This window comes from Dunckerocampus dactyliophorus, chromosome 14 (assembly GCF_027744805.1).
Source record: "Dunckerocampus dactyliophorus isolate RoL2022-P2 chromosome 14, RoL_Ddac_1.1, whole genome shotgun sequence".
Taxonomy (NCBI): Eukaryota; Metazoa; Chordata; class Actinopteri; order Syngnathiformes; family Syngnathidae; genus Dunckerocampus; species Dunckerocampus dactyliophorus.
The window spans coordinates 19,265,001-19,284,610 of NC_072832.1; the positions used below are offsets into that span (position 1 = coordinate 19,265,001).

Sequence of the window (19,610 nt, forward strand, 5' to 3'; positions counted from 1 at the left end):
CCACGTAGCACTGAGCCTGGCCTGCCCCTTCTATTCTCCTGTAGTCTCCACACCCAGGCAACACCCACTAGCTCACAAAAACAGCATCCACACTCCTTGGTCTCTCTTCCTCTTGCTGTCATTTGTTAAAGGGCTTTTCCATTACAAGGAGCCAGTATCAAACGGAATCCCAAACCAAATACTGAAGCATTCAACTGTTTTTACAACTGAATATGTGCTACTGGGATGGCTTAGACACACATGGACAAACTATGGCCAACAAGCCATAGACAGCCCATTAAGCTTTTTCATCAGGCCCACCGAACATTTCCAAATATTTTTTAAAATTTAACTTTAATTGTAGCTGGCAATAAGATGTGCAATGCTATTTTTAAATTTTCATTCCGGTCTTCAACTATCAAAATAATTGGTCCAATGGTTCCTAAAGCTAGATACTATGTGCATTCCAGTGATACATAGGTCATTACGATAATCATAGGGACTGCGTCACAGCAGCGCAGAGAAGATGAGGCTTGGATACAAAGTAGAGAAGGTGGGGTCTGTTTCCAATGGAGTACGAGCCCGAGTGACGGAGGACAGAGAAGCAAGCTTTCTATGACAGTTTCTATGAAGTTCCAGTAGAAAATGTGTCATTACCACAAGGTAATCACTTATTAGCAGTGAGGCAAATCCAGCAATATCAGTCATCCCAGATATTATTTTTTAGGGCTCTTGATTTGGCATGTAGATTCATTTGAAAGTTTTAGGATCAATTAAAAAATGTTGCTATAGAGCACTGACAAAAAACATGTACACAATCAAACAAATTTTGACATAAGCTGCCTGTGACCTCATGGGCCAGGTATTCTTGGTATTCTTTCCGATTGTTGTTCTGACATGCAATATCCATCCATCCATCCATTTTCTATGCCGCTTCTCCTCATTAGGATCGCGGGGGCATGCTGGAGCCTATCCCAGCTGACTTCGGGCGACAGGCGAGGTACACCCTGGACTGGTCGCCAGCCAATCGCAGGGCACATATAGATAAACAACCATTCACACTCACATTCATACCTATGGACAATTTAGAGTCGCCAATTAACCTAACATGCATGTTTTTGGAATGTGGGAGGAAACCGGAGTACCCGGAGAAAACCCACGCACGCACGGGGAGAACATGCAAACTCCTGACATCCAATAATAATTTCAAAATCTTACACCTAATCCAACCATTTACCCGTGATTCATAACAGAGACCAGGGGCGATTAAGGGTTACTTTCAGAGGGCCGACTATAATAATCTATGGCACTGACTAGATCGCAACTGGACGGCTCAGGTTGTCAAAAAAGACGTTTCGCCTCTCATATAAGCAGGCTCAAGTTCATACTCAAAGAATAGATAGGACAGCTCTAGTCTGAGGGGATAGTGCAAGATGCAAGCATTTATTCTGTAAAGCAGAGGGACGCCCCCACCAAGACTGGTTTCTTGCTTTTGTGGTGCAAAACGACAGTCATTTAGAAACAGTGAAATGAGGCCTCTGCCTGCCAACAACAGTCGTTTGGGTGGAACGAGAGTGATTCCAATTGCACGCAGTACAAATTTTCTGGCAAAATTGACTGAACACAATTTTGACGTGCATTATTTCCAGGCTTTTGTGGGCCACAAAAAACAATGTGGTGGGCTGAATCTGGACCGCAGGCATTGAGACTGACACCTGTGCGACAGATTATCCAAAGCCTTTATAGTTTCTCCCTCACAAAAGCACGATACAGAACATCACTAAAGTTCTTTGAACAGTCATCTTTAAAAATCAGTAATTCCTAAAGGTCTGTTTACGTGTGAGCAAGGCTGTTTCTGAACATGGAGCTGGCATGTTTGACTAACACCGACACAAACACGTGCACATGAGCAGCATAGCGGAGTCATAGAATGGCCATCATGTCCTTGCCAGTTATGTACATATATTAACGATCACGTTTTAAAAACTAATACAGTAAAAGACTCCTAAATAAATCACAATCAAATCCCATGTGGGTGAAATGAAGAGGCCTCATGCTGAAATCTGAAAAAACAAAAAATGACAATTTGGAGTTCATTCAATAGCATTTTTTCAAAGTAAAATGTGTGGCAAGGACCCAAATGACCAGACAAATACAATAGATGCAAATGACAACAACTGATGTATCTATTTATTTGTTTTTTTTTGGTGTATTTCATAAATTACCTGAAATAGAACATTCTAAATTGTAAACATATATATGCAGTCAAACTTCAGTTTTTGAATGCTCCAGTTTTTCAACAAAAAAATTCACCAAAATTTCGCCTCGGTTCTCATACAATATTGTGCGTGACAAACTGTTGTATTTTACGCTTTGGTTTGATGAATCTTGTTGTATCAATAAAAATGTGGATGGGCTACTCCCAGCATTGCTTGTTTATTCAGCCATCTTGGATCACACGCACAACACCAAATCAAGCAGTACTTAGTATACACAACACTACGATATCCCGTAAGGGTAAGGTCAAGAAATCAAGGAAGCTAATGTTGCAAAAGGGGTAAAGGTGTTAACAGAGATCACAAACGATCAAAGACAAGTTGTTGTTGTAGATCCCTTTGACGCCGTTTGCCAACAGGAGTCTTCTATAAATAGGGCCCTACGATTTCCGCGGATTTCACCAGATTTCTGCAGAATCGCGGAATTAAACGTGGAATCTCGCACAAATTGACATAATGTGAATGAAATGCTGTCATCGTGAGGAGAAGGAACGTTTGTGTGGGGAAGTATTTCCTCTGTGGACCGCTCAATTGTGGCAGAATCTCACCACGAACCCTAGCCGGCCCACTTTACCAAACTAAACATATAAAAACGACAAACACTGGCAAATGTTGTTGAAAAAACTTTCAAACTCCTCTTTTTAGAAGCGCAAATGGAAGCTTGCGGGGTTGGCTTATTTTAGCAGAGCATGCTAGTGTGGCTGTGTGACTTAGGCGGCATGAGTGTGTTGTTTTGCCGCTTGTTAATGCAAACATGCATTTTACGATGTCCACTGACGTTGTGCAAGTTCTGAGTGAAGTAAGGACGAGAGGCCCATTTATTCTTGCTCCCAGCTCATCTTAACCATCATCAGACATTCTCAACACACACAACACAGTTCCGGCCTTCAAAATAAGAGCGCTGTTCAATACAAACTGTCTAATTGTGTAACGAAAATAAAGATTTCAGAAAAAATAGTACATTAATAATGGAATTTGAATAGGTGACTACATCTTCCTTAACCACAAGCACGGGCATTACAGTTTGTTGGAGATTTTGTAGCAAATGTGTGCAGAGGCTGAGATCCCATTAGAAAAGTTACCCAAGGTACATCTCTTTCTGAAATACTGGGCAAAATTGGCCAATGATGTATTGCATCAATAAAGATGTATGGATGTTTCCATTTAATTAACATACATTTAATTTATTGTCTCAAAAGAACACACCCAATTCTGGTTTTGAAAAAAGTATAACAGGTATGAATAAAAACAAAACAAAAACAGAAAAAAGGAATGTAAAAAAATAAAACATCACTTGGGGGGGAAAAGAAAAAGTTTTTCACAGGGCCTTAAATAAATGTAAAAGTGATGTTAAATAGTCATTAATCCATTTCATTCTTCAGTTTTAATAACTGTTGTTTTCTGCATGTAATTATTCTCTTTAAAAAATATTTTTGTTGATATGTTGGCAAAAAAAAGTGCATAAGGCCGTTCATAAATGTCAACAATAAGTATAAAAACAAAAACAAAAAACAATGAAACCTCTTCTCTCCAGTGAGAAGTTTAACTACTTGTATGTGTGTATTTCTGTATGTGAATCTGTGTTGTAACGAGCCTTAATCCTTATTTTGGCCTGGTATAAATAGTGGTGGTGAATGTGAGCTCCGTTCAGACTCTGTTATCAGCCTGCCCTGCTGTCCCTCCTACTGCCGCAACCACAGACTGACCACATGATGCAGTGAGTGTATATACAGACACACACACACACACACACACACACACACACACACGCACTTGTGTGAGTGCAGTGTGAGAAGTCAAGTCATGGCTTGGTTCAGTAAAGCGTATGCACTTAGGCTCATAAATTGGCATTCACATAAAACCTAAGAGATGCTGGGCAAAGTGTGGACGTACCCAATTAGGCAAAAAAAAAAAGAGACTCCAATAAAGAAGGAAACAAACTTACTCTTGACTGAATTTATGTTGGAAAAAAACATGCCATATGAGCACAAAGTTTTTGGTTTTCACATGCACATCTAAATAACTTCAGGGTGTGTGTATTTCTGTGTGCATACAAGTCATGTATAAGTGTGTTATTGTAAAAACTGTACCATTAAGAAAAGTCAGGGGCTGCTATTTCCTGTATGCCCTCTGGACAGGTATGTTTCCAACATGGTTATGCAGTTGTGCATTGGTGGATGATTCAATTACTGCTCACTTATTTACTCAAACTAAATTGGAACGCCAAAGAAATCACGGAATGGATTCAAAGCTGCAACTGGATTAACTAAAAGTTGAATTTGCCATACACAATTCTGGGATTTCCGTATGCATATGAAAGACTTGCAATGAAAGAGTTGTTACTGGTTGGCGAATGTCTGGCAACTTGAATAGAAAGACCCAACTACTTTGTTGAGGTCGAAAGCATTTCAGACAGAGATGAAGGTAAATGAACAATGGCACCGATGCTGTACGACTGACTACAGAAATATCTATTATTTTAATTGTGTGGTTCATTCCACTTGGTAAAAGAGGAGCACAGTATCGCATTAGGATTATACAGGTTTGTGTCATTAAGTTAGTTACCCGAGTGTTGTGTGAATCCATACAGGTACCTAGGTATCTTAATAGCACGTCTGTGATATGCTTCGGTCAAACGACCCGAAGGATCAATAATTATAGCATACTTAAAACCCTCTTTAAACAGATCTGTTTGGAGCAGCCAGTTTTGGGGGCTGTTCTGTCTCTGTCTCACGCAATTGAGCCACTGTTCAACACACACTATATAGTGTGAAGTAATTCAAAAGTACATTTTCCACAATATGACACCCTTTAAGTTATTTGATACAATTTTAAACCTTAATCAGAAGATGTGTCCCAGGAATAAATAAAGTACTCTGTTTTTTTCAAAAAGAACAGGTCTATCTATAGTTACACAAAATAATGATGGCTGAACGTGGCTTTCAAAAATGGTACATGCAGATTTGATGTCTAAAGCTATTGTTGTAACTTCAAAAGAGGAATCTACAGCAGATTTAGCTTTATGACACGTTATGATTTTACAAGATGGCATGGATTTGTTACTGGAGTGCTGGGATCAGTCGTTATTGTACATGAAAGTCAGCAGGGTGGTACATCTTGCCTCGGTAGCTGTGATGGTTTCCAGCTTGACACTCGGCCCACTAACAGTTGTTCTTTGACCATAACAGAGGAAGTCATTTCTCCCTCAAGCAAAAACATCTGCTACCTGTTTCACACAATGGTCCTTTCCAACATCTAAACAGTGTTCTCATGATCGCAGCATAACAGTACTCTAAACCACGTGCAGACAGTAACAAACTATCAAAAATAAATCCAGCAGAGTGATGGTTTAAACCAGCGATTGGAATATTAACTTAAATAATTCATTTATTCATTTTACAGATTGGTTATTGTTATCATAATATAACATATTAACTTAAATAATTAATTTGTTAATTTTACAGACTGATTATATGCAGTATCAGGCAGAAGGTGATAAAACTGTCTGAACACGCATCCCACCGCTAAAAGGCATTGAAGTCTCATGGCCGCCATTACAGGCCGCGTCGCCACATGCTCTGGCCATGTATGGATTAAGCTACCGCACCGAAGCCTCCACGTAAAAAATGAGTACCCGTTTGTTCGCCAGGTACACATTGCTAACGACAAAGGGCCAAGTTAGAGTACGCCAGGGAGGATGCATTATACAGTGCATGAGGCAGAACTGAAAAAGCACATTAAGTGCTTTACGCATTGCCATGTTAATGTCCAAGCAGAAGCTGTCGGAATTCTACATTTGATCAAACTTAAAATTTGTCAGCTCAAAACACGATCGCTGCATATGACCCATCAAAACATTTGATAGTAGCATCAATTTAACTACTTTAAGCATCATGGGAACTGTAGTTCTTTTAACGTAAATGTAAAACTAATGTACTACAATCTGCAATCTATTTTATACGTGTGTTTTATACGTGTGTTTACTACATATCGACATAAACGATGAGTAGTAGCAGCTGCAATTGCCGTCATTATTTTTAACTTTTAGAATTTTTAGTATTTGTTTCAATTTGTGGAAAACAGTTCAAAACACCATGCTTAGGTCTGGCATGCAAACTTATAAAACATTCAAAATGTACTACCTGCATTGTTTTGTGACTCGGTTAAATAAAGTCATTGTCCATTCCTGTATTTTTTTTCTTAAATAGTCTCATCTCGTGAGCCGAGTGTATCGTGACACCCCTTGTAAATACGCACGCAATCTTGTAACTCAAAGATAGTGTCTTTCATCACGTAACGTGTCCTATTGCAGATGAGAAACATAGCTTTGAAATGTACAGTACTGTATCCCCTGTGTCTTGTCATATCATTTGTTATATTGTAAGTAGGGTAGTGAGATTTCTCGTTTGGAGAAAATCAGATTGTGAACTATGATATTGCTGCTATGAATGATAACACAGTAATATGAAAGTGGCATTACTAGAATCACACATGAAGTACTTAACACACACTATAGACCTTGCAATCCAACCTATCTCAGAGTTCCCAGCATCAGCGAGTGACATGTGGCTGTTTTTCCCATCATCGAACGTTCTGAGAACCAAAAATGGCTAGTAGGGACAACTGTCGCCAAGCAGAAGCTGTAGTAATTCTACATTTGATCAAAATTACTTAATATTAGTCAGATCAAAACACGTACATGTTAAGCTTTGTTTGCACCCTTCATCACAGAGCGGTTCTATTTCCGCTTGTTATATTTGGCTGAGCGCACTTTACAAGCTCAAGCATTCACTGCTTCATAACACACCTCATAATTAGAAGACATCCGTGTTGACATTTTAGCAACATGGTCACTATAATTAGTGAGTAGTGGAAGTCAGGAAGTGTTTCTTGCCTGAAGTATGTGCCGCGTGCACTACCGATTGTACATATGTATCAAAGTGCAATGCCAGTCTGAAAGCATAAACCCCTCCACAATGCAGCTCAACAGACTCAAAAAGGAAGAGCTTGGACACAATCCTCCATCACCTTGCAACGCCTTGCCTTCTTGGCGAAACCAAGACAGTCTGGCTCGCTGAACAAGCATGGGTGTCCAAGGTGTGGCGCAGGGGCCATCTGTGGATGTGGCTCATTGTAGATAGAAAATAATTTTTAAAAAATAAAAAAAACAGCAAATGTGGACAAGTAGAGCAAAAAGGCATAATAAGGCATAAAAAGCTAAAATGTTGATACTACTACCTAACACGATAGTATGAATTGCCTGTGAGAAAATACATGCCACAACTTTGCAGAGTGAAAGATGACAAACTAAAGGAAATATTACATTATTTTGCTATGTTATTTATTTATATATCATAACAGTGGTTTATTTTGGCTCAAAAAATGTTGACAATAATATTGTTTAGCGTCAATTTGTGGGACAATAAACATTTCAAAACACACCTGCATTGTTTTGTGACTTGATTAAATAAAAAGTTTGTTTGTCTAGTCCAATTTTTTCACGGAACGTTTCTTAAAACGTATCTTAAACTCTTTTCCCGTCTCGTTCTCGTGGGCCCAATCTCGTGCATCGTCTCGTCTCGTGACACCCCTAATTGTAAGGTTTACTTGAACCTCTGTGAGTGTGCACAACGGTGACGCAGAAAAAGTGTAGTTAATGGTGATGGTATACAGCTATACAGTTTATCGCGGGGGATTTTGTGTCCTTGTTAAAACATATTGCTCCTGTCGTCGTATTTTCCTCACAAGGTTAGCTTCTTCTGATTCTATTGTTTACAGTATTGGCGGTTAGCAAGCAGCTCACATGGTTAGCTAGTTTGGTAGCTATGACCACAACAAGAGACGGCACCAAGGAGATTGACTGACAATGGTCTACATCCAATCAGGACACAGAAGACAATGGGCGGTGCAGACAAAAGAGAGAGAATACAGAGAGACACTGCCACCTCTATTCAACACTCAACTTCCCACAATGCAATTCTTCTTAAAGGGCCAGGCTCGGCCTGTAACAGCGTTCATACGCTATAAAATAAAAAATAAAACACTAAAATTGCACCAAAAAAAATCTGCGAAACAGCGAGTACCCGAAAGGTGACCCGCAATGGAGTGAGGGAACACCGTGCTCCAAATCATAAGACAGAAAAGATTCAGATGACAGGATAGAAGATGACTAATGTAAATACACAGAAACAAAATATGATCTCAGGATTTGTACAAAGAGAAAAAAAAACAGGTATGAATGGGAAAAAGTTGTGTATGAGCCATACAAAGATTCAAAAAGGAAAGGAATTAAAAAGTAACATCTTATTCATAGAATTAAATATGAAGGAACCATCACAGAAACATATTGAGAAGAAAATGTAACTAAACGTTATGTGCCCTACAAGGCTGTACAACATTCAGAATTGAATTGAGAATGACCTCTAAAATCCAATTCAGTTCTTGAATTTGAATTGCGGTTGCAAACAGGAAGCAGAAGTGCAATTCAAATTGGAATTGCAGGAAGTAGAATTGAAATTTCATGAAATTCAAAGAAATTCATAATGCATAATTAGGTGTATGTAACAATGAAGCTTTACAGTATATATTTAAAACGTGGATTTTATAAAAATATAATTGTCAGCACTATAGTAGTAGTAGTAGTCTTATAGTAGATAGTTATGTATAGTAATTTTAATTAGGTACAATATTTTTTTTTAAATCTCAAATTAACATTGAAAATGAACTTCGGTAAAACAGACCATTAAAATTGTAAAAACTTTCAAATTGTTGGATAGGATGATAGAGGAACACTTCATCTCCCAGAATACCTGCATTATCCAAGTCTTTAAAATAGCTGTCCAAACATTTTGGACATTTTGTGTGGAGTACACTAGTGCATGATTTGTGCCGATATCGGGTTGATATTGGTATCTGCCAATATTCAAGGCTGCGATATTGAAATCGTATTTGAAGTGGAAAAAAGTTGTAAACTAGTTGCAGCTCTAGTTGTAATACACAACAAGTTTGTTTGTGAACCATAAATAAATGACACAGGCCAGCCTGTTCTACAGTGAATGGCAGCCAGAGATGATATGTCATTGAGACAGAGAGTTGACTGGCCGTAACCACAGTAATGAGTTAGCTAGCATTGTGAAAATTTGAGGTTGAAGAAACTGTGAAGTCCAGACAATGGACTTCACAATCGAGTAATAATCGAGTTTTCTGGCAAGCCACCAACTGACCAGTTGCTATTGTTACATACTGTATATACAGGTATATGTACTAGTATTTGATTGACTGTTTATGTTTACAGTGGTAACTTTTATACTGGTGTCACAGTCAATATACTTTCATACAGATGGATCATAGGATTTGAACTGTGTGTGTGTGTGTGTGTGTGTGTGTGTGTGTGTGTGTGTGTGTGTGTGTGTGTGTAAGAGAGTGTGGGTGTGCAGGTGTGTGTGAGCAGACCTGAAGCAGTGTCCCATGAATGCAGTTGTTTTGGATTTGAGGTGCAGAGTGTTGAGGAAGCTGCTGAAGCACAGCGTGTATAGTGGATGAGATCTGGGTGAGCGGTACAAAAGGAACCAAGGCTCGGGCTGCCATCTCTCGGGTCCGATACACCGCTGAACGACCACATCTGCAGGACACACAATCATGCACACAGCAACTTAACAGAACGTTACTACAAATCACAGAATTCAGGTATAAGCATTGCTATGGTAAGCTTCTAGTCTATGTTGTACAGTACAGTAGGTTCACATATTGCTGTATACATTTGTTTAAGTCCATCTACTGATGAATTTTATAAAAATACATATGAACCCATCAAAACAAGTTATGTCTTTGAGCCTGTTTCTTTGTTGTTCTGTATTTTTGTCTCTTAGCAGCATTAATCAAAATGTATCAGGTCAGTTGTTATGACACATGGCAAAGGGATATAGAACGGTCTAATGGAGAGGCTATTAAATGTTGGGGCTAATCCACTGAACACACACACACACACGCGCACACATGTTATAGACTGGCCTTGGTGGGGATGTCTGCATTACACACCATCATTATTATTAATTGTAACTCCAGGTATAATATGTGAGGGACACATTTTCCACTTTGGAAAAATGACGCATGCCTCATTTCATTGGGACAGTTGGCTGCTATTTATATGCAAACGTTATGCAACACCTGCATCTTTCCTTTCTCTCTCTTTCTTTCCCCCATCAAGACCCAAACTGTTCTGATTCGCCCCATGAATTAAATATTGGTAAATAATCGCCTAAGCTTCCAGTTGCCTTTCTCGCTTTCCCCCTGTTTCATATGCCGATACTCGTGTTAAAACGCCAATCCCCTTCGCCGATCAGCTCTGCCCCCATTCCTGCGACCACCTCCCTCTCACTTTCCCTTCACAATGCCAATACAAGCATGTCTGCCGTGTGGGACTTTCTGTCGTTGGGAGAGTGATGTAAGTTTTACACCCTGAAAAATACGCTTTAAAAAGTTTTAGTATGGCGCGGCATTTGGGGGGCGGCCACTTGGCAGAGTGTGGTGAGTTTTCGCGGCTCGCGATGTGATTGTCGATCGGGCGGCGGCTAATTAAGAAAAAAAGCAGCACACACGCCCGTGATAGTCCAAACAGTGGTCACATTCGTCGGACTGGATGGCCGGACGATGGCGGCGGCGGTGGAGGAAACCGGGTTTGCTGACTGCCTGGAGTCCTGCTGGATGCTCTTGATCCTCTAAGTTTCACCAGTGATTTGGGAAAAAGTAAGTCAAATGTGTTTTTGTCTGAATTGTTTTGTTCCCCTTTCATATCATATAGACCAGGGGTCACCGCGGCACCAACGCGGCACCAGGGAACTCTGCCACGACCACGAGGCGCCTCCAAGCCTCCTTTTCATTCAGGTTTTCAGTTAATAATGTGAGAACACTAGAAAGAAATGCATTCTGAAATACAAAATGTGAGTTTTGGAGATCAGCATTTTGTTAATGTTCTGGTAAAACAAGCATATTCGCTTTGTTGGGGTTGAAATAAGCTATGAAATAAATGTTTTTTAATGTTTTTTATTTTAAAGTTTACACTTAATCTATTGATCGGCATCGGACGATTTCACTCGTGGATGATCGGTATCGGCAGCATAAAATCCTGATTGGCGCATCTCTACTTACATTACATTACCTTATCTCTTTCACTGCCAAAGACATCTATTGACGTCTTTTCAAAAAGTAACGCTGACTTCCAAAGACGTCTATTGACGTCTTGTTTTTTTCTGTGGGAGCTACAGATCAAAGTCTTATTCATCTTGTGTGTGAATTTCTGACTTGTAGGCAATGTATTTCTGTCCCAGTAGGGGCAACAGTTCTCTTTTCCTCCAACCGGCAGCGACAGATTGTCTATGAAGAACACGAATTGTGGGTTGAGAGAGGAAAATGGCAAAAAACATGCAGAAATCAAGCAGAGTCAAAAAATATAGGCAGCGAACACCGTCACAGAGCTTGTCTGGGGGTGGATCTGCCTTTAGTAGTGACGCGATCGCGAACATTAGAAGTGACATGGGTGATGTAGGTGATGTAGACACAAACGCAGTTGACAACGCGTTGATGAGCAATGTGGCGCGTCACCGGAGCATGACACCGGAAGCCGTTCAGAGTCGGGTGACTCAGAACCTGACTGATTCTTCTGACGAGTGGCTGCCATCTGGATCGGTCAGCAGCAGTGATTCATCCCCACGTCCAGCAGACCCCACACTCATTTGAATTTGCTTCTCTGCAGAAAAAGCTCATTTTCTCAGTTTTTTTTGTCAAAATCAGGTTTTTGCTGAAACTACCCTATGTTCTAAGACCCAAAAAGGCTATAAACAAACTTTTTTTTCTGATGAAAGAAGTGTCTAAAGTTTCTTTAGAGAGTTGCAATGTTTATCTAGTCCTAAAACTTAATATTCTGTGGGTCTTAAAAGTTCAGCAAAAATGTCCAAAAACTCTGGCAGTATGGAGCTCTCTGCTCTGAACATGGCTGGCAGTCAGTGAGTTAACTTGCACTGCATAGTCAGCCATGGTCCGACATGACACTGTGAAAAAAAGTTCTCCTATTGTATGTTGAAGTGGTATGTTTTTGGATTCTTTCTTTGTCCTTCTTCCCCACTCAGTTTCAAACCTTTTCTTAAGTTTAGAATAAATAAATTGGAGCCTAACTAGTTAGCTCAGTAGTTTGCTATGCTTTAAGGGGTTCGATTCTCCGTTGGGCATCGCTGTGTGGACTTTGCATGTTCTCACCGTGCATTCGTGGCTTTCTCCGGGTACTCTGGCTTCCTCCCACATTCCAAAAATATGCATGTTAGGTTAACTGGCGACTCCAAATTGTTCATAGGTATGAATGTGAGTGTGAATGATTGTTTGTCTATACAGTATGTGCCCTGCGATTGGCTGGCGACCAGTCCAGTGTGTACCCCATCTCTCGCTCGAAATCAACTGGGATTAGGCTCCAGCATACCTCCAGGACCCTAGTGAGCATTAAGCGGCACAGGAAATGAATGGATGAACAGCTAGAAATCCCACAGTTTTTGCATGTTTATGTTGTTTGTAGCGAGCGGTGACTCGTCGCACTTTGTTCGATGGTCCTTGAACACACCATTGTGCGTATGCCAACTGTCTCCCAAACTGCACAGACAGACTACTATACTGTATTTTTTCAGTTTTTCTTTCACCTCATATTTTGTCCCAAATGCTGATACTATGTGGAAGTGCATAAAGACAAGCTTGATGGCGTTAATGAGTGCTAATGTGCATATTTGTTCTATTCACAACCTCAAGTTAAGTCATGCAAGTATACTGGCTGTTGCCACACAAGTTCTAATCCTCTTTCTGAAAAAACAGCTCCAGGCTCGTACTGGGGGATGGTGGCTCTGTAGTCATTTTGTGCTTTTAATTTGATGTTGTTGCTATCTTAGTTTTACACAATACATAATAAGATCAATGATGACATCGCTGTAATGTAATCTACTTAAAAAATAAACAAAAAAAAACTTTTTGCGGTGTTTAAATGGGAAGTATAACTTCTCAGAAATGTACACATTTGCTTTGTCCACACTTTCAGTTAAAAAAAAAAAGATTTAACGATATTAGGTATACAAAAAATGACTACATGAAGAGCCCATGTTGAAGAAAGACAGAGCATCTCTCTGTTTCAGGTTATTGGGTCTTATTTTGGCATTAGAGGTGTGTGCCAAAGAAAGGCCTTGGTTTAGCAGTGCAAACAGTGAAGGGCTGCACGTAATGGGAAACACCAGTAAATCTCTACACAACAGTATGTAGAGATGACAAGAAAAGCTTGGCTGTGCCAAGATGGAAAGTCAGATATGAATAGAAGCACAGTTGCGTCTGCTGCATGTCTTTAAACAATGAATAACAAATGATCTTCTGCATAAAAGGGACAAAACATGGAAATAATGATGAGCTGGAAGAGTACAGAATAACCTACAGAAGATGGATGATAAGATGAGGATCACTGGATGAACTATGCAACTGTCAATAATTGCTTTGCCACCTGCTGTTTGCATGCGTCTTCTCACATGCACGCAAGCATGTCCAGGCAGAAAACCAAAGCCTGTGCCAACACAAACATAGTGCTTTACAGGCACATTTATGCCCACAACAGCGCGCACACACACACTGACACTTAAATCAATGTCTGTTTCTTATACATTGGAACCTTGGCGAGCATCATCAATTTGTTCTATAGGATTGGACTCTAACCGAAACGTACTCCAACCAAATACATTTTTCCCCATAAGAAATAATGTAAACCCAATTTATACGTTCCAGAAAGCCAAAAATGTTAACACAAAACATGTGTTTATACTTACACAATTATAAAGAAAACACTACAAAATGCATATAAATGGTGAATGAAAGGGATAAATAGACATTAAATGTCACTTTTACCTTGTTTGAAGACGTGATTGTTGTGACAGCGAGGTCATACACTTGAACACCACCTTTGTTTTTGCTAGGGGTTATTTCTTGAATTCAATTGTGTTTCTAACCTTCTTAATCAAAATGCTGTCAGCTTTCTTTGGCGCCGTTGTGGGCTATTTTGCAGCCGTGATCAAAAGAGCCGAGAGTTGTAACTGTGTTAGTTAGCGAAGAACTACAGAGTCAACTGCTGATGACATCATAGACGGGCGATGGAGCTGACCTCCTGTCCCTGTTTCTATGTATTAGAAAGCTAATAGGATGCTAACAAGGATGTTTTGTGATAAAAATACATTAAGAACACAGTTGGACTCACGCAGTACATTAATAACACAACAAATCTACACAAACGGTAACAAAATTTGGGCGTAAATCAACCAAAAAAACATGCTAACCGGGGCGTATGCTAACAGAGGTTCCACTGTATTATCCCCCACCCATTTCAATTTGAAGCGCATATGCTAACCATCTTTTCAAATTTGTCGCAATGACACTTGTGAAAGGAAATGGCAGTTTGGAAGGGTGTAATTTTAGCAACAAGGCTGTGCCTGGTGGGGTCACGAGGGAGGCCACTGACTGGCATGGATGAGTCTCATCTGGGCTTCATTTTAAAGAGAACTGCTCAAATTGTTTCCTCCACAGAGACATCAGTATGTTGTTGAATAACAAGCTCAAGCAACCAATCGTGCCACCGAATGCAAGTTGGGAAGTGGAACGGTGACGCACTTGAATTGAGCGTGCGTCATTCGGTCATTCAGACAAAATGCAGATCCCTGAAAGTGATACTATTGCACAGCCAAACCAAAATGACCTTTTACCCTTATACTTAACATAACACAAGTGTAATAAGAACCATAACCGGATCATCAGTTGAAAAGGAAATTAAAGTTCTGCCTTTAACAACCTCGCTATACAGTGTGTGGCAAATACAGAGCCTTTTAACTAAAATTTGATGAAATAATGAATGGTGAATTGTAACCAGATAAGTAATAGCATGAAAATGCAAAAAGAACAGAAGCAAGACACAAAAAAGTATTATTGAAAACTGTAGAGCTTGACCGATTACTCAAAACAACAAGCTTCAGATTAATTGACTCAGAAAATAATCATTAGTTACAGCCCCACTGCATTTAACTTTAACAGACTGTTCATCATTGATCAAAAATGTAACACCATAGGGTTAACCATATAAAAACCTTTGCTAAAATCTGGCTTTTGTGTCATTTTCTGCAAAAATGTTTCCTGTCTATGAACGTGGCAAGATAGTTGAACTGCACAAGCAAGGCCTCTTGCAACGTGCCTTTGGAACATTTACAACGTCTTTATGCAATTTACATCCACTTTGTTACATCTGAGCTGGTACAAAATGTGCCATAGAAAGGAAAGTCCCAGGAGTACATGAGACCCAAAAACCACCATGTTGTTTTGGGGTATAAGGTTGTCTGGCAATCACTGGGCAATCGAGGTACGACTTCATGCATATGCTGAACTGAGAGCATTATTTGATCCACTGATAGAAAAAAAATATATATATACAAGTGTGAAGGCAAACCAGATGGCACTACACAGTATGTTTTTTTTTAATTTTTTGTCAGGATCATAGTAACGGACAATAACCGTGAACTTTTAGAATTTAACAAGAAAACTAAAAAAAAACAGCAGAAATGATCAAATCAGCAGTAGTTTTTCAAGAATAAAGTCAAAACATTAACAGAAAAAAGTTGTAATCTAATTTAAAAAATTGATAATTTTACAAGAATAACATAATATTATGGGGGGGAAAAAGTCCTAGTAACATAAAAGGGAAATATTAAAGAAAAATGTTTGTTTAAGTTGTAGTATGAGAAACATAACAACATTGTAATGTTTAGAAAAGTACTGCAGATTGTGTGTTATAATATGAAAATAAAATCAAAATATGGGAATACACTAGGTCCCCAACTTACGAACACAATTGGTTCCAGACGACCTTTCTTAAGTCGAATTGTTCTATTATATATATTGTTCTAAGTAGGGGAAAAGGTAATATTACCAATGATATAGGTACTACATGTACATGTATACATATACAGTATATGTGTATGTATGTAAATATGAGTTTGGATGCAGTAGTAATATTAAACGAGGATAATTAATGAAAAAAACAATAATAAAAGTGATATCATAATACGTAATGATAAATGTTATTTACCTTTGAAGAGGAGTGGTCGAGCATACGTCTTTGTGGTGGAGAAGGAGGAGGAGTTATTGAAAAAGGACAAATGGTCGTCGTCGTTAGACTCTTCTAAAAGAGGTAGTGTTCTGTGGGTGGTGTAGAATTAAGCAGGCCTATTAACTCTTCATAAACTTTAATCACACACTCTGTCCGGGTTGTATCATACAGCTACAATTTAGCTTTCCATTTAGCTTTCTCTCCCCAGCCTCTGTTGGTCCCATTAGCAGTGTCACAGTGCCCTCTACTGGTCAAGCATTAGCAGTATAAATACTGATGGAGCGACTAGAAGGCAAAATAAAATAAAATATAGACCAGTCGGCTTGTGTTCGTATATGCAAATGTTCGCAAGTCGGATGTTCGTAAGTTGGGGACCTAGTGTAAAGTCAAAATTACTAGAAGAAAATTAACAAGAAGAAAGTTGAAATTAAAGAAAAAAATTGAAAAATCAGATGTAATTTTACGGGAATAAGTCAAGAAAAGAAAATGAGAATAAAGTTGTACTATTATGAGGATATAGGGGCATTTTAGTAGCATAGAGTCAAAATATTTAAAAAAAATGAGGGAAAAAAAAGGGTCAAAATATTATAAGAATAAAGTCATAATATGCGAGAAGAAAATTTACAAAGATTATTTCAGAAGAAAGTTCAAATATTTGGGGGAAAAAAAAAACATACAGCAAAGACCAAAGTTAATAATAATAATAATAATAATAATAATAATAATAATAATAATAATTTCCTTTTTCACCTATATCACAAAGCTGAGATCCATTTTTTTTTTAAATATATGCCTATAACTTCTCAGCTTTATCATTTACAAAATATCAAAGTGGCACTTGCATCCTTGCATTTTTCAATAAAAATTTTGGATACCCCTGGTCTGGTATGAAGAAACAGGGAGGATCGCGAAAACAAGAATGGTGGGTGAGCATATCTGGACTAGGGTTATAAATCTTGGGGGAGGTGTGTGTGTGCGTGTGTGTGGGTGGGTGGGTGGTGGGGGGTCTTATAGTCATTAATATCATCAGACACGTTCCCACATGCTTAAGGAAGCTGGGTTGGGGGAGGGTAATGTGGTAGTGGTACGCTAATTTTAACATTTCCAACATGTGGTCTTCATTCGGGTGGAGGCATGCACTGCATAACTTGCAAGTCAGGATTCAGCTGTCAACAGGAAGAGAACTATAATGCCGATTTGCTAAATTTAGATTGGGTGAGCTTACATGGTAACCAAGTGTTACATATTTTAGAAGCCCAAATTCTTATTAGCACAGCAAATGATTAACAGCTCATTGTCACAACCGTGCCAGTCCATGACAGGGAATAGAGTGATATTAAACTGTAAATACTTGACTGTATTCACAGGATTAAAGTGATATCACTATTTTTGACACACGGCTCACTCCTCCCCCTCCAAACCTTCCTGCTAGCTTGACGTTGACGTGATTTTCCAAACATTTGCGATAAAAGTGACTGCTGTAATTATTAGATTAGCTACAGCTCAGAAGCCCTCCACCTTTCTCTCTTCAATTGCCATGGTTCACTCGCCTCACACACTTAAACGCATTTAAGGTATAAAATGCATAGGTACTCACCACTAATGAATGATAATGTAAGGTGATCGATGAACAGATGGAATCGGCGTTTCAGTGTAGCCTTTAGCCTGGTTGTCACACTAGTGTTAGAGAAGGTGTTTCTCCAAGTCGTGTCTACATAATCCACACTGCTTTCCTGTTGTAATTCCAGTAATGATTTACCATCAAATATTAACTTGTGTGCACCTCGCTGCAGGTTTTGAGGCCGGATTGACTGCCAAAGCTAGTGCTTCCATAGCCCCAAAAAAACTTTTGTATCTCACAGCACACAACTAGAGCGTTCAAGGAACGCCAAACAAACAGCGAAATCTCAATGTTTGAAAAAAACATATTGAACTTATTAGACAATGGTACATGTACGCTGTACATTATATCTGTATTATCATGTCTTTATAAATTATATCGACTTAGGGTGAATGAGGTATGTTTTCTGTGGAAAAAAGGCCTATTATTATGAAAGAAGCAAAAACATTAAGAAGAACTGAGTTCCACCTCCGTTTCAGGGATGGGATCCTGCCCCAAGTGGAGGAGTTAAGTACCTCTGGGAGTTGTTCACGAGTGAGGGAAGGATGGAACGAGAGATCGAAAAGAAAATCGGTGCTGTATTGACGCGGACTCTGCATCTGTCCATTGTGGTGAAGAGCGAACTGAGCCGGTAGGCCAAGCTCTCAATTTACTGGTAGATCCCTCACTTTGGGAAGTGACTGAAAGGACAAGATCGCAGGTAGAAGTGGCCGAAATGAGTTTTCTCCATAGCGTGGCTGAGCTCTCCCTTAGAGATAGGGTTGAGAAGCACTGTCGTCCGGGAGAAACTTGGAATAGAGCCACTGCTCCTTCGCAATGACGGGAGCCAGATGAGGTGGCTCAGGCATCTGATGCCTCACGGATGCCGCCCCAGTGAGGTGTTCAGGGCACATCCAACCGGTAGTAGGCCTTGGAAAAGACCTAAGACCTGCTGGAGAGACTATGTCTCTCAACTGGCCTGGGAGTTACTCAGGATCCACCGGGAGGAGCTGGACAAAGCAGGCAAGGAGAGGGAAGTCTGGGTTTCTCGTCTTGGAATGCTGCCCCTGCAACCCAACCTCGGATAAGCGGAAGAAGATGGACGGATGGAATTTTTCAACATATTTTTTTTCAATAATCAGCAAATTTGCGGGGTTGCGAATGCTGACTCGCAAATATGCAAGGGCTCAATGTATTTTACACAGACATGGTTAAAGAGAGGTGAAATCTATTGGCACACATTGGTCTCTACAGACTGAATCAATTGTCGCATAACTGAGGCAGAGGGTGCACAAAAATGACCATGCAACATCCAGGTCAGGTCTTATCTGCATGTGAAGAAGATAAACATGTTTAAATAATATAAAAGGCTGGATCCACTGTTTCCCATTCGCCTGAACGCTTCACCCAGTAAACAGTGCAGTCCAGATAAAGCCAAGCATGATCTAATCACCAAGTGTGACATTAGAATGCACAAACAACAAAACCTTGTACAAACAAAAAGTACACAAATGTTTTGGTTACAATGAATACATCTATATTTACATGTTTCACGGTTAGCATCATGGCCTTTTTTTTTTTCCAGGAGAAAAAC

General features: G+C 39.5%; 1 protein-coding gene across 4 annotated transcripts in view; it reads right to left on the bottom strand.

The window, feature by feature from the left end:
* Window positions 1-19,610, bottom strand: part of thada (THADA armadillo repeat containing) — a 129,708-nt gene that overhangs the window by 59,426 nt on the left and 50,672 nt on the right. For all 4 annotated transcript variants that reach the window (XM_054798317.1, XM_054798319.1, XM_054798320.1 and 1 more), the window contains one exon: window positions 9,708-9,876. In XM_054798317.1, the coding sequence (XP_054654292.1) occupies window positions 9,708-9,876 (169 nt within the window). The remainder of the gene's footprint in view (window positions 1-9,707; window positions 9,877-19,610) is intronic.